The sequence below is a fragment of the Rhinopithecus roxellana genome, chromosome 15, assembly GCF_007565055.1.
Source record: "Rhinopithecus roxellana isolate Shanxi Qingling chromosome 15, ASM756505v1, whole genome shotgun sequence".
In the NCBI taxonomy this organism is placed as follows: Eukaryota; Metazoa; Chordata; class Mammalia; order Primates; family Cercopithecidae; genus Rhinopithecus; species Rhinopithecus roxellana.
In genome coordinates this window covers 56,031,062-56,045,019 of record NC_044563.1, presented here as the reverse complement: position 1 = coordinate 56,045,019, position 13,958 = coordinate 56,031,062, and the positions used below count along the sequence as shown (strand labels likewise).

The 13,958-nt window shown below is 43.6% G+C and overlaps 1 protein-coding gene across 2 annotated transcripts in view; it reads left to right on the top strand.

Annotated features, from left to right (window-relative positions):
* Positions 1–12,852, top strand: part of UVRAG (UV radiation resistance associated) — a 335,339-nt gene extending 322,487 nt beyond the window's left edge. For both annotated transcript variants that reach the window (XM_030917811.1, XM_010366787.1), the window contains one exon: positions 10,917–12,852. In XM_030917811.1, the coding sequence (XP_030773671.1) occupies positions 10,917–11,616 (700 nt within the window). In that variant the 3' untranslated portion in view covers positions 11,617–12,852. The remainder of the gene's footprint in view (positions 1–10,916) is intronic.
* The last annotated feature ends 1,106 nt before the right edge of the window (positions 12,853–13,958 follow it).

Below are 13,958 nucleotides of genomic sequence, written 5' to 3'. Positions count from 1 at the left end.
GGCTGGAGTGCAGTGACTTGATCTCCACTCACTGCAAGCTCTGCCTCCCAGGTTCACGCCATTCTCCTGCCTCAGCCTCCCGTGTAGCTGGGACTACAGACACCCGCCACTGCACCCGGCTAATTTTTGTATTTTTAGTAGAGACGGGGTTTCACCGTTTTAGCCAGGATGGTCTCGATCTCCTGACCTCGTGATCTGCCCATCTTGGCCTCCCAAAGTGCTGGGATTACAGGCGTGAACCACCGCGCCCGGCCCAATTAATTTGTGTTATACTCCACCTCCTTTAGGAGTATAGGGGACTACAAAAGACAAGGTTACCAAGATGTCATCTCTAGAGTCCCAGTCTCTTACTAAACAGTAATTAAATGGCAGCTAACTGTAACTCAAGCACTTCTGCCCAAGGCCTCCAGCATCTCTGGAAATGGTGGCAGAGCTATCGTTTTTCTTTTGAAATAACAACTAAACCCTCACAGTTTGGTTCATGTGAGAGTTTATTAGAGAGCTGATGGTAGGTCAGCGTTAGCCGTTATCTTTCAAAGACTTCATCTCACAGATTCTGTCACTGGTCCTGGGGGTCTAATGCATCCTTTAGCTCCCTTCCAAGTCTAGTTTTTAAATTCTGAAAACATTCTCTGACCAGGGTTTTAATTTCCCTATCGAGTTTCTTCTGGGGCTGGGTTCTGTGAGATTGTTGTTCCTCTGGTTTCCCTGGCAAAGGTAGAGGTTTTTAAAAAATTTTTCCCTGGTTTTCAGCATAAACAGTTTATTATTCCCAAGTCTCAAGTGCTGTCCAGACACTCTGAGGGGTCCCCAGGCATCATTCCTGGCATCTCTTTCCTGTTCTTTCCATGTTCTCGTGTAGGATGTTACTTAAGCCCTATATAAATGACATCAAGATGGGCTCTGTCTGTTTCTACAGACCATTTTACAGTCCTCATAATGTTGGTTGCCTGACTGTGATTTTAGTACATTAATATGTATGATGATTTCTTAAAAGTGAAAGCTGATGAGTGAAGTGGTTGACTTGACCCCTCCCAGGACCTCTCTTTGTCTCCCTGGAGGATCACTGTGTGTTCTCTGATGCCATGGAGCTCAGCCTGGAGCCTGAGCTGGCCTCCAGTTGGGCTCTGGACAATAGGCACCCCCTCATTCTCTGTCCACTGGCCCAAGCTGGGCCATGGAGGCCTGATGGCCAAGACATCACATCACAAAGCCTGGGGAACTGGATTTCTTCAGCTTGCTTATTTTGTCCTTTGCCTGTGGAACTTTCTCTTTCACCAATTCATCTTTCCATCACTACTCAGTTTAAATAAAATCCAAAGGCTGCCTTGTTCAGTTATACCTTTTTATACTCTGTTTTTATTTAGTCAGACTTTGGCAGGAAACCTTCCAGGCGAAGCCCAGGGGAAAAGTGACCACTGGCACAGATTTCAGCCTGTGCTTTTGGCCCAATATTGTTTCTATTTTTATTTTGTTTCGTGTTTTTGTTAACATCCAGGGCAAAGATTAAGTACTTATACTTATCTGGTAATGGTGAGAGGCCTTTGGATTGCTTGCCTATGGCCTGGAGACTGCATGCTTAAAACTATTAACCCCCAGCTACCTCCTGGGAGATAAGATCTAGCTGTTAAATTTGGCTTTCCCTGAAGGAGGTTCTGAGCTCCTACTTGATCTGAGAGAGGGAAAGAAGAAGGATAAATCCCAACCTTTGCTGAATTTTGAAAAAAGGATAGTAGCTTAATTTATGGAGGTTGTTTTTCTGAAAAAAAAAACTAACTTTATGTCATAATTTCTTAGCTGCCAAAAGACGTAATTCTACCTCAGCTTTGCCTTGGCAACCTGCTTTTGGCACTCTGTGCAAGCCTGTCATTGCTCTGCATTATTTAAGCAGTAATCTTTAAGAAGGTGAGAAACTATTATTGCTTTTTAACACAGTTGACATGGTATTGGCGCAGAGTAGTACCTAGAGCTTCAAACATTTCTAGTGGCCATCAACCAACTTAAACACCTCCATGTAAAGGTCTCCGTGCCATGAGGTCATAGATTGCTACAAGGGGGGAGAAAGAAGAAGATCAAAAGTTGTTTAAAAGTTGTTGTTGTTTTTTTTTTCTTTTTAAGTATTCTTATTCCACTGAATTGTAGCTGTAGATTTTGGCCAGGAGCCAGACAATCAAGATTTAGTATTTTGACCAGCTGTGATCTAGTAATGTCCCTCAGAGGAAACATTTTGTAGGGAGGGAAAGACACATATTTGAGATTGTGAATTGTACTCTGTCCTCATACTTTACAGTGTGGGACCTGGTTGTAGACAGATAAAACAAGTACAGGTGAATCTGAAAGATTATTAGGAAAAAAAAATGTTTCAAATGGTTAAAACCTCACCCCAGCTTCAAGAACTGTCTTGATGTGGTAAATCTTTACATGCTTGCTTTATTTCATTTTCCTGTAAGTTTCCACATTTACATCAATTCATGGCAGAATTTATTTCTGCTCATAGCTGATGCTTAGAATGCCTAACAGTATAATAAGTCTTAGAAAGTCAAAAGAGCAACACAAACTTAATGTAGGCAGGAAGAGAAGAGAAAGAAAATAAACCAATCCACTTAACCTAAAAATTATTCTCATGCTCACCCCGTCCTCAAATAGAAGTAGAGATCAAATGTAGATGTTTTGGTGACAGTAAAAAACTTAAGATCCTAGGGACTGGGAAAGAGAAGGAAATTAACAGTTAGGCAGACTGGCTTGGTTAAATCACATATTTCTACCCAGTGGCTTCATGACCTTGGTCAAGTTACCTAACCTCTGTGCTTCAGTTTCTTCATCTGTAAAATGAGGATGATGTTTGTAATACTTCATAGAGATGTCATAAGGATTAAATGAGACCATGTATAAAGCTGTTAACAGAGTGTTTAATCAGTAGCACTTTATAAATTTTAGTTGCCATTGTTTTATTATTATTAATAATTTATTGGATACTTATTCCTGGTACTAAGAATTTTACTTGTATATCTCATTAAATCCTTACTGCAATAACTATTGGGTATATATAACCATTTTACAGAAGAGGAAACCTAGGCTGGGAGCTGTGAGGTGCACCCTCAGTGTCTCATGTCTCCTAACGATGGTGCTGCATGTGGAGCTCTGGCATGTTACCTATGGGAGATGTGGAAATGGGAATCACATTTTGGACTGGTGCTTTCTTAACTTGTTCTCTCTTTCCCAGTCTCTTTTCTGTAAAAGAAGGCTATAGCTTCAGACAGTAAAACCAAGAGGAAGAGGAGAGGGAAATGATGGGGCAAGGATGGTGGAGTAGAGGAAACTGGGCTCTACCAGTTCCTGGGTTGGCTTCATGGCAAGGTATTTATATAATGGTTATAAAAGTGATACATATGGTCTTCCTCATTTTAGTCAGAGAAATAGAGAATTTCTCCCTCTTACAAAAATTCTCTCTCCCTGAAGCTAAATTCATGCAGAAAAAGGCTGCATCAGGGGTTTGGGGACAATTGGAATGTACCTCAAAGGATTCTGGGAAGTTCTTATAGTCCCTAAGCAGTAGGTAGATCATGTAAACAGAGGAATTTTGAGCATTTCGACTTCATTCAAAGCTTTCCCCACCTCATGTCCCCAAGAAAAAAAGAAAACAAAAACTAAACTACAATTGTGTTTCACATTGAACAGATTAAATCTGTTGATTGATTTGGATCTTTTTCTCCAAATCTCTTTTATACTTTTTTTCTTTTTTCTTTTTTTTTCTTCCTTTTTTTTTTTTTTTTTTTTTGAGACAGAGTCTCACTTTGTTGCCCAGGTTGGAGTGCAGGGCTGCAATCTCGGTTCACTGCAACCTCCACCTTCTGGGTTCAAGAGATTCTCCTGCCTCAGCCTCCCATGCAACTGGGATTACAGGTGCCCACCATGAAGCCAGGCTAATTTTTGTATTTTTAGTAGCGATGGGGCTTTGGCCTTGTTGGCCAGGCTGATCTTGAACTCCTGACCTCAGGTGATCCACCGACCTTGGCCTCCCAAAGTGCTGGGATTACAGGCGTGAGCCACCACACCCAGCATTTTTTTTTTTTTTTTTTTTGGAGGTAGGGGTCTTACCTTCGTCCAAGCTGGAATGCAGTAACGTGATCATAGCTCACTGCAACCTCAACCTCCTGGGCTCAAGTGATCCTCCCACCTCAGCCTCCCAAAGTGCTGGGACTACTACAGACATAAGCCACCACGCCCGGCACCGTACTTCTTCATTTGCTTCTTGCAGCTGGCTCCCTGACGTACGGAAGTGGAGGTGTGGGAAGGTAGGTGGGAGGAGTTCTGTTTGTTCCTGCTTGAAACAGTATGCTGTATAAGAGAAACAGTAAAAGGAGAATAATACTTGGAATTTGAGGCCCACTGAAATGAATTATAATGACAGCAACCACAGATACAACTACTACTGACACCAGTGTCTATGCCAGGCATCCTGCCAACGATTTTAAGCACATTATTTTATTTAATCCTTATTTAATCCAATGATCTATTTTATAAATAGTCATTAAATATGCCCACAGTCATATAACTCAGGGGTGTCCAACCCCTGGACCGCAGACTTTCACCCGTATGTGGCCTGTTAAGAACCAGGCTGCACAGCAGGAGGCGATGGGGGTGAGCGGGCATTACCCCCTGAGCTCTGCCTCGCATCAGATTAGCCATGGTATTAGATTCTCATAGGAGCACAAATCCTGTTGTGAACTGTACGTGTGAGGGATCTAGGTTGTGTGCTCCTTATGAGAATCTAACGCCTGATGATCTGAGGTGGCAGTTTCATATCCTCGCCCCCAAGTCCACAGGAGAATTGTCTTCCATGCAACGGGTACCTGGTGCCAAAAAGATTGAGGACCACTGATACAACTAATAAATGAATGTGACCTTAAGTTGTAACTCCATATAGATGGGATCATAGTGGCAGAGCTAGGAGTAGAATCCGGGCCTTTGAACAGTCCTTCTTGTCACTACTGTCTCTAGAGCTGAAGAGATGAGAAAAGGTAGTTGATAGCAATAAATAAGGACTCACAGAATGAGAAACAAATTAATCATCTTAATTTAGAGAGCTCAGAGAAAACTTGATCCAAAGAAGCCACACTGAAACTAGACTGTCCTCCTTGACATCCAGGCCACTTGGCTTCTCCCTCATTGTACCATTGTTTGTGACCTCAGGAAATCCTTTTTTACTTACGGCAAAAGGTTTATTAAGTAATTTAACAGTCTCTGGTGTGGTTCAGTTATTCAACAAGCTATACTGTGTTTCACTAAACCATAGCCTAGTAAATTTGCAATTATGATATCTTTGGGTTGTTGTTTTTTAATAAATTCCTTTTAATTGCAACATTAAACCCCAGATGTCATGTTTCCAGTTTGGAGCTAAGCCCAGCTGGAAGAGACAGCCACTCATGGGAAATGGCTGGTGAGGAGAATGTGTGCAGTGAACTGGCAGACTCGGTCCAGTTGCTTGAACCTCAGGCTCTGCACCCGCAATTCTAGTGCCTCCAAACACACGGGGCCCCTTGGTGGGAGCAGACAATAAAGCAAAGCTACCATGTTTCCTGGTATGTCCACACCTCCCAAAAAGCACACATTTTTGCTTTTGGTTGTCTAAGGGTAGAGGCTCCCTGTAAGTTTTTCATCACAACATAAATAATGTACTAATTGCATTTGATGAGTAAATTGTCAACAGCCTTTAAAAATTGGTCATATAATTAGTAAATCTGTGAGTTTCAACCTCTTCATCTTGGTGAAATAGTCATGAAGCCAGACTGTAATCAAAGAATCTTGAAACCACCTGAATATTCTGTTTTGAACTATTATTTGCCTTTTTAATTCCTACCTTTCTCTCTTTAGGCAAGAGTAGAGATAAAAATACTCTTATTTCTTTATCTTATACTAAAATATGAATGAAGGGTCTTTCTCAAAACCTTCTGTTAAATATAAAATCAAGGCCGGGCGCGGTGGCTCAAGCCTGTAATCCCAGCACTCTGGGAGGCCGAGACGGGCGGATCACGAGGTCAGGAGATCGAGACCATCCTGGCTAACACGGTGAAACCCCGTCTCTACTAAAAAATACAAAAAACTAGCCGGGCGAGGTGGCGGGCGTCTGTAGTCCCAGCTACTCGGGAGGCTGAGGCAGGAGAATGGCGTAAACCCGGGAGGCGGAGCTTGCAGTGAGCTGAGATCCGGCCACTGCACTCCAGCCCGGGCGACAGAGCGAGACTCCGTCTCAAAAAAAAAAAAAAAAAAAAAAAAAAAAAATATATATATATATATATATATATATATATATATCAAAATTATTTTATGAAAAATCTCTGCAGTATGTTTTTATACAGAGATGCTCACAGCAGTTTGTTTTTAATAGTAAAGGTTCAGAAACATCCTAAATCTACAAAAGTAAGGGAAATAATTAAGTAAATTATGATAGTCCATTCAGTGAAGCAGCCATTTAGAATTCTGCTTACCAGGAGGTTTTAGTAGCATCCAACAGTAGGACGTAGAATTCTGTATATACCAGAAACACGGCTTTAGTGTTTCTTTCTTGTTTCCTTTTTTTTCTTTTTTTGAGACAGGGTCTTGCTCTGTCGCCCAGGCTAAAGTGCAGTGGCGTGATCACAGCTCACTGCAACCCAGGCTCATGCAATCCTCCCACCTCAGCACACAGTTGGTGGGACTAGAGGCGCTCACCACCATACCCAGCTAATTTTTTAATTTTTTGTAGAGACAGGGTCTCCCTATGTGGCCCAGGCTGGTCTCAAACTCCTGGGTTCAAGCAGTCCTCTTCCAGTGCTGGGATGACAGATGTGAGCTGCCACAGCTAACCCATAGGATTTCTTTAAAAATTCAATGCACATATTTAAAATCAAAGTCTGAAAGGAAAATACCCAAAATTAATAGCAGTTGTTTGATGGGTAATAGACTTGTGAGTTTGTTTTTTTTTTATATATAGTTAACATATTTTTAGTTTTCCTGTGAGTAAAACTATTGTAATAACTAAAAATACATGCGTGTTTAATGTAATCATTTGATACTTCAACTGTTTGGAGCTTGGCTATCTTAAAAATTTGGAATGTAGCTGGGAATCCTGGAAGTAATAAAAAAATCAATTCTGAACAGCCAAAACTATGTTACCAAACTCATATAATAAATAAAGCATGTTATGCCCAGGACAGCTCCTGGCCTGCCACTGAAATCTTGTTTACTCATACTTTGCACACAACTTTCAGGATATCTGCTTTGCAAGAACACAGCAAACTAAGAAAAGGGTAGAGCGGCCACTGCGGGCAGGGGCACTGACTCAACTGCCCTCAGCACCAGAGCGGAATCGAAGAACCCGTGCCAGACTTACCTCCAGACCCGCGTCCTACGGAACAGACGCCACTGAACATCCTGTAGTCCCCTTACTGCGTCATCGCTCAGTAATTCATGTTCATATCTGTGGCCCAGAGGCATCGAGAAAATGCCTTTTCTTGTTCAACTTTTCTAAGATCGTAAGAAAAGCTGTAATAAAAATTTTTGAAAGGTTTAATCTCATATAACTAAAAATGGAGGGAAAAATGTGGTGATAAAAAGGTAAACCTTAGATATGTAGACTTCATTATCTTTCCAAAAATAACTAATTTCCTTACCATTCTTAAGAGAGAACATTTTGGCTGGGACCTGTGGCTCACACCTGTAATCCCAATATTACAGGGAGGCCAAGGCAAGAGGACCACTTGAACCCAGGAGTTGGAGACCAGTGTGTGCAAGATGATGAGACCCTGTCTCTAAAAAAAATTAAAACTAAAAAACATTAACCAGGCATGGTAGCCCACACCTGTAGTCTCAGCTACTTGGGAGACTGAGGTGGGAGGATCCCTTGAGGCCAGGAGTTTTCATACAGATCCAGGGGAACTGGAGAAGAATGTCACAAAATCAGGATGTCAGAAAATACCAAAGTTCCCACCTCTCAAAGCCTTGGAGTCCATCCATGAAAATAGGAATAACATACCATCTTAGAGTTTGTGGGCAAATGAGAAGGCACTTAGCTTGATGTGTACTATGTCTTTGGCACTTAGCAAATGTTACTTGAATTTGAATGTTGTGTTCCCATGTGGGACACAATAGATAGGATGGGCCCTGGAGTCAGATGGAATCTAGTTCAGATGTGATTCTTCAGCCTTGAACAAACCACATGACCCACCACCTGCTATCTTCCTCGCAGGACACTCGAGGGCTGTGTGGGCAGTGCATCTTCCACGGGGCTCAGAACATTATTGACGGTCAGGAAAATGGTCGTGCCCTTCGCATTGTAGTTGGCGAGGTGGGGCAGTGGGGGTTGTCACACCTCATTACTTTTCTGTTGTATGAAGTAGAGAAGTTTTAGAGCGTCTCAGAATCAATGAGGGCTACAAACACCTTGTTCCTCTTGTGTGGCAAGCACTGCTGGGTGTGCCCCAGGCCTGTTTCTCATGCCCTGCCTTTTATCAGCCCACTGGGAGCCCCACAGAGCAGCAGATCAGGATGCCTGGGGTGGGGGTAGGGGCGGGAGGATGGCAGCACAGGGTCGCAGCATGAGGGGTTAAGCACCTGGCTCTAGCCACACACCAACAAATCATCTTCAGTGTCCCAGGCTGCTTCACCTGGTGCTTCCACCCCTCGTGGGCTGGGCTGGCAAATGAAAGCTAGGCTTGTCTGCAGAGAATAGACTGTAGACTGAGGTGCTACTGATGTTCTCTTTTGGTTTGAGTACGTAGTCAGCCTGCAAGATCATTCAGAGAGGGACACGGTCAGCAAGTGGTAGAGTAAAAACAAGGTTTGCAGAAATGTGTAGCTTACCCAATTATTGGGAGTTTTGACAACATATTAACTATAAACCTAGATCGAGGCCAGCAGATTTTGCTCTGTTTTGTTTTGTTTTTCTTGAGAACTAAAAACTGTAATTTACTAGTCTACTTGCCTAGTTCTATATGCACCTCAGTTACCACCCCTAATTATGAAATCTCTCCTGGCACCGGTACTCACAGCCAGGCAGAGGAGCCTGATGGACCCAAGGATTAGAAGCTGTGTGGTTGCCCCTTCCCAAGAATAACCCTTGCTTGGGTGTCTGAGACTGCAGGTATAATCCTGTGTCAGAAACAGTCTGAGAGGAGAGAGAGCAGGGAGCTGCGGCCAGGGCTTGTGGCTATAGGAACAAGTGGAAGAAATCCCAGATCTCTTCTTTTCTAGGGCACTTCTTGCTATTGTGATCTGAAAATGTATTATTTGAATAATGAGGAATGTCTTTCTCCTTCAGGATTGGTAGCTCCTTGGAGGCAGGGCCTACTGGTCTTGCATCTGTCTCCCTGCCCCAAGGCCAAGCACATACGGGAGCTATTTGTTGGGTGTGTGTAGTTTCAAGTTCTGCCTCTACCCCTGCCTAGTGGTTGCCCTTCTGCAAGCCACTTAACCCTCTGTGCATGTTTCCTCATCTGAAGCACACAAGTCAAATGATCTGTGTGCACCTCCCTCTGCCTCTGGACCCAGTCTATTCATATGGTTGTATTGAAGCTAATTTCATCCACATACAAGAATGTCTAGAGCTAGCATAGTGTATAACATAGCCATCATTTCTAGGATGCAGATACTCTATTTCCATTAACTGATTATTATTTCTTATTTCAGACTTAACTTTACCCTGCTTTCTCTGTAGAGTTTTGGTAAAGACCAAGTGAAATGATGTATAGGAAATTACTTCAGAAATTATAAAGTTTGTATAACTGAATAATGATTATTATTGCTGGCCCAAAGATACCCTCCTGAGAAGAAACTCAGATTCAAAAGATGGCACTGCAGACCAAGTATTGTAAAACATATGTGTGGCTCGCCCCATCAAAGAATGTATTTCCTTGGCCGGGCGCGGTGGCTCAAGCCTGTAATCCCAGCACTTTGGGAGGCCGAGATGGGCGGATCACGAAGTCAGGAGATCGAGACCATCCTGGCTAACACGGTGAAACCCCGTCTCTACTAAAAAATACAAAAAAAAAAAAAAACCAGCCAGGCGAGGTGGCGGGCGCCCGTAGTCTCAGCTACTCGGGAGGCTGAGGCAGGAGAATGGCATAAACCCGGGAGGCGGAGCTTGCAGTGAGCCAAGATCCGGCCACTGCACTCCAGCCTGGGGGACAGAGCGAGACTCCGTCTCAAAATAAATAAATAAATAAATAAATAAATAAATAAATAAATAAATAAATCCCCAAGGTAGTTTTTCATTTAAAAAAAAAAAAAGAAAAAGAGGAACCCCTCAAAAAACTTTTTTTTAATTTTTAAAATGTCACCTTGACCCCCTCTCTCTCTCTGCCAGTTCACTAATGCAAGGTGGTTAGCATTTGTTAACATTTGAGTGTTGGCAAGGTTGTTGGTCATGAAATCATGAGTCACAGATCTTAGTCTCGCCTTGTCGCTGCCTCACTGAGCGTGGGCAAGTCATGTAACTTCTCTGCCAGATGAGGATGCCTGCTTTTCAAAGCTAAAATAAGAATTGAATTGCACTAAAAACAAGAATGAAATTATGGATAGCCTTTCAGAAATACGAAGTTGGTTACATCCTTCACATGTTTTTCTTGCCAGATCCAGCCTGTCCAGTTACTTCACCTCTTCCCCATAGGATAAGGTTTCTGTTCCCCGCCCCGCCTTGGGCCGTCTTCTCTAAATATACTGCATTGTGTCTGTATCCTGCTGGAAGGAAGCTCCCAAAGTTGGACCCACATACCTCATGTTTTTTGCATTCACACACTGCAATAACTATAGTCTAAGATTGATTCTTACCTGTTTTTATTAGCTCAGACCTAAGTATGCTGTTTCCTGTCTCTGGATCCAGAAGGCTTACACCGAGTTCTGAAGTAGAAAGTAACTTCTTATTTTTGTTTCTCTTCTAGTGACAGACATCACACCTCCAGTGCAATCCCTGTTCCTAAGAGACAAAGCTCCGTATTTGGGGTTGCAGATGTAGGCTTCTCTGGGGGGATCCCTTCAGACAAAGGACATCGAAAACGGGCCAGCTCTGAGAATGAGAGACTTCAGTACAAAACCCCTCCTCCCAGTTACAACTCAGCATTAGCCCAGCCTGTGACCACTGTCACCTCTGTGGGAGAGGCCGAGAGAAAGATAACATCTCTCTCCTCCTCCTTGGACACCTCCTTGGACTTCTCCAAAGAAAACAAGAAAAAAGGAGAGGATCTAGTTGACAGCTTAAACGGAGGCCATGTGAATGTGCGCTCTAGCCAAGAACAAAGAGAAGCCACCTCCGAGCACCAGGCCACAGTCAATGGCACTCTCCTACCCGGCGAGCAGGCCGGGCCCGCCAGTGTCCAGCTTCCAGGCGAGTTCCACCCAGTCTCAGAAGCTGAGCTCTGCTGTACTGTGGAGCAAGCGGAAGAAATCATCGGGCTGGAAGCCACAGGTTTCACCTCAGGCGATCAGCTAGAAGCATTTAACTGCATCCCGGTGGACAGTGCTGTGGCGGTAGAGTGTGACGAACAGGTTCTGGGAGAATTTGAAGAGTTCTCCCGAAGGATCTATGCACTGAATGAAAACGTGTCCAGCTTCCGCCGGCCACGCAGGAGTTCCGAGAAATGAAGTGAGCAGGTCGACAGTAGGACTGGGGCGGAAGCTCTGCCTAAGATGAAGTGAAAGCTGCACTTAACCCTTTGTAATAATGATGTCACAAAATGAATATTAATGGAGGATATTCCTCGGAAAAACAGACTTTGGGAATGAAGGAGGGACTCAGGATCATTGTTATCAGTGGGCCAAAGTTAGATTTTGCTTTCAAGATTTGCTTTTTGGGCCTGATGATTATTTTAAAGCAAAAATCACCCTCTAGTTGAAAGAGCTTACAGCTTGAGTCGCCTTTTAGCTATTTGTCTGCTTTTTATTTACCCTTCTATGTTATCCTCAGAGGGAAGATGATAATATATAAATAATATAATGAACTCACCCTTAGTTTCGCATAAGCATTTCCCCTCACCATGGTTTGTAAAGCTTTGGGAAAATGGAATATTCAGAAATAGATTTCCACCATGTACTGAAAGGTCTGTGGCCATCCGTGAGGTAGATGAAGAAGCAGCATAGTGGTCTCCTTACACCCAGGCCCATCTGTCCCTCTCCCTGCCCCCAAGGTACCACAGTCCGCCTTTAGACCCTACTGTCACCCCATCTTCTCCATGAATGGGCCATGCGTCCTGAAAACAGGACATCAGATTCACTGGTTCTGTAACCAGGTAGCCATGACGTTCCATCTCTTCTAACCAGCTATGGCCTTTTCCCCACCTCTGCCATACCCTTAATGTGGTCCTCAGATTAGATGAAAAACTTCCAGTGGATCCCAGGGGACCCTCAAGGACCTCGAGGTTACTGCAGTCAGCTGCCATCTCATGCCCTGTGGGGGCCAAAGTTTTTATGTGGGCAGATGCTGTGGTCAGGAACTAGGCATGCTTTCTGGCAATGCACTCATCAGACAAAAATCCCTTGATGTAAATCCCATGTTAATTTATTAAATTTCAGTCAGAAGGTTGGCATTTACATGACAGAATGTATGTAGAGAGGGTGTCTGGTAGGCAAACTGCAAGGCAGTTGAGATAGTTGGATTAAGAACCTAGATGAGACATAGAATACTATTGGTATGTGTGCAATTTGATGAATATTAAATTATGTTTCGAAGTCCAGTTGTCATTCTTGCATTTAGATTTCATTTGCTGTTGCTTTATACGTTATGTACCCAAGGACATTGCCTCAGGGTTGCAAACTCTTTAAAGGAAAATTTATCCATATATCCATGTATTATATAGAAGAATAAAAATTGAGTTTACTTCACCCGACCTGATTTTTTTTCCCAGCTTGGAAATTCCTTTTGAACCTACGTCTCCGTATGTCACGTCATGACAGGACTAGCCTGAACAAAAGCCATGTCTATCTAAGCAGAGGCTGTTGACTTCATTCAGTTTACGTACTGTATATAGCAACACAAACACTTGACAGGTATACACTCCAGTCGCCGCATTTGTCCTGCATGACAGCTTCACTCACAAGCCTCACAGTCACTTTATATTGTGTCCAAGCATTCCTGGGCTCAACTTTAATAGCTAGATTGTTGTTTTCCATGTAGAGAACTCATAGGATGACTACATCGCAGATAAACCCAACTCTCAGGCAGTGGAAAGCTTTAACTGGATCTGCAGAAGCCCATCGTACTCCACATGAAGAGGTGGGGCTCCTTCGCATGTAGCAGGAGCTTCTCTGCAGTGTACTGTCTCGCTCATTTTAGAGTCAGTGAGGGTGCAGACAGACAGCATCGTGGATATGCACATGCTGCGGGGCCCTCCAGGGAAGTAACATTTACAAAAAAAAAAAAAAAAAAGGTTCTGAGGGGCAGTGTTAGGATTGCACAATGGAAGGTCAACCCTGTGGGACTTATGATTGCCCCAGATGTGGGATGGACTTAAATGGCATACCAAACTCAAAGTAGGTACATTGGGTTGCAAGGCATCCAGCCTGGCTCTGGCACCACCGAGGAGCAGGACTCCTCATGATTACAGTGTCCATCTCAGGTCCACACAACCAGGAGAGCCTGGACTCAGGTCCACCCGTCAGTGCCCCCCACTGCTGTGCAGACTCCCTGGGTGATTCTGGGCTTCATGGCTTTTCACTGCACCACGGGGAGCCCTGCTCTTAAATGTCATCAGGCTGCTCAGAGCTGATTGCTAGGTACTTACACATTTGCCTTGACCCACACAGCCCTGTGGTGATGCCTCAAAACACCACTTAGGTTTGGGTTCATTTAGTTTGAATTTGGGGTTTTCATTTGAACTTGTTTGATGTCTGCTGTTTCTGCCGTGACCTGGGTAGAACCTATGGGATTATCCGTCTCCTGGAATAACTGTTCGACGTTTTCCAAAGTTGTAGAGTTAGTTTGGCCCCTG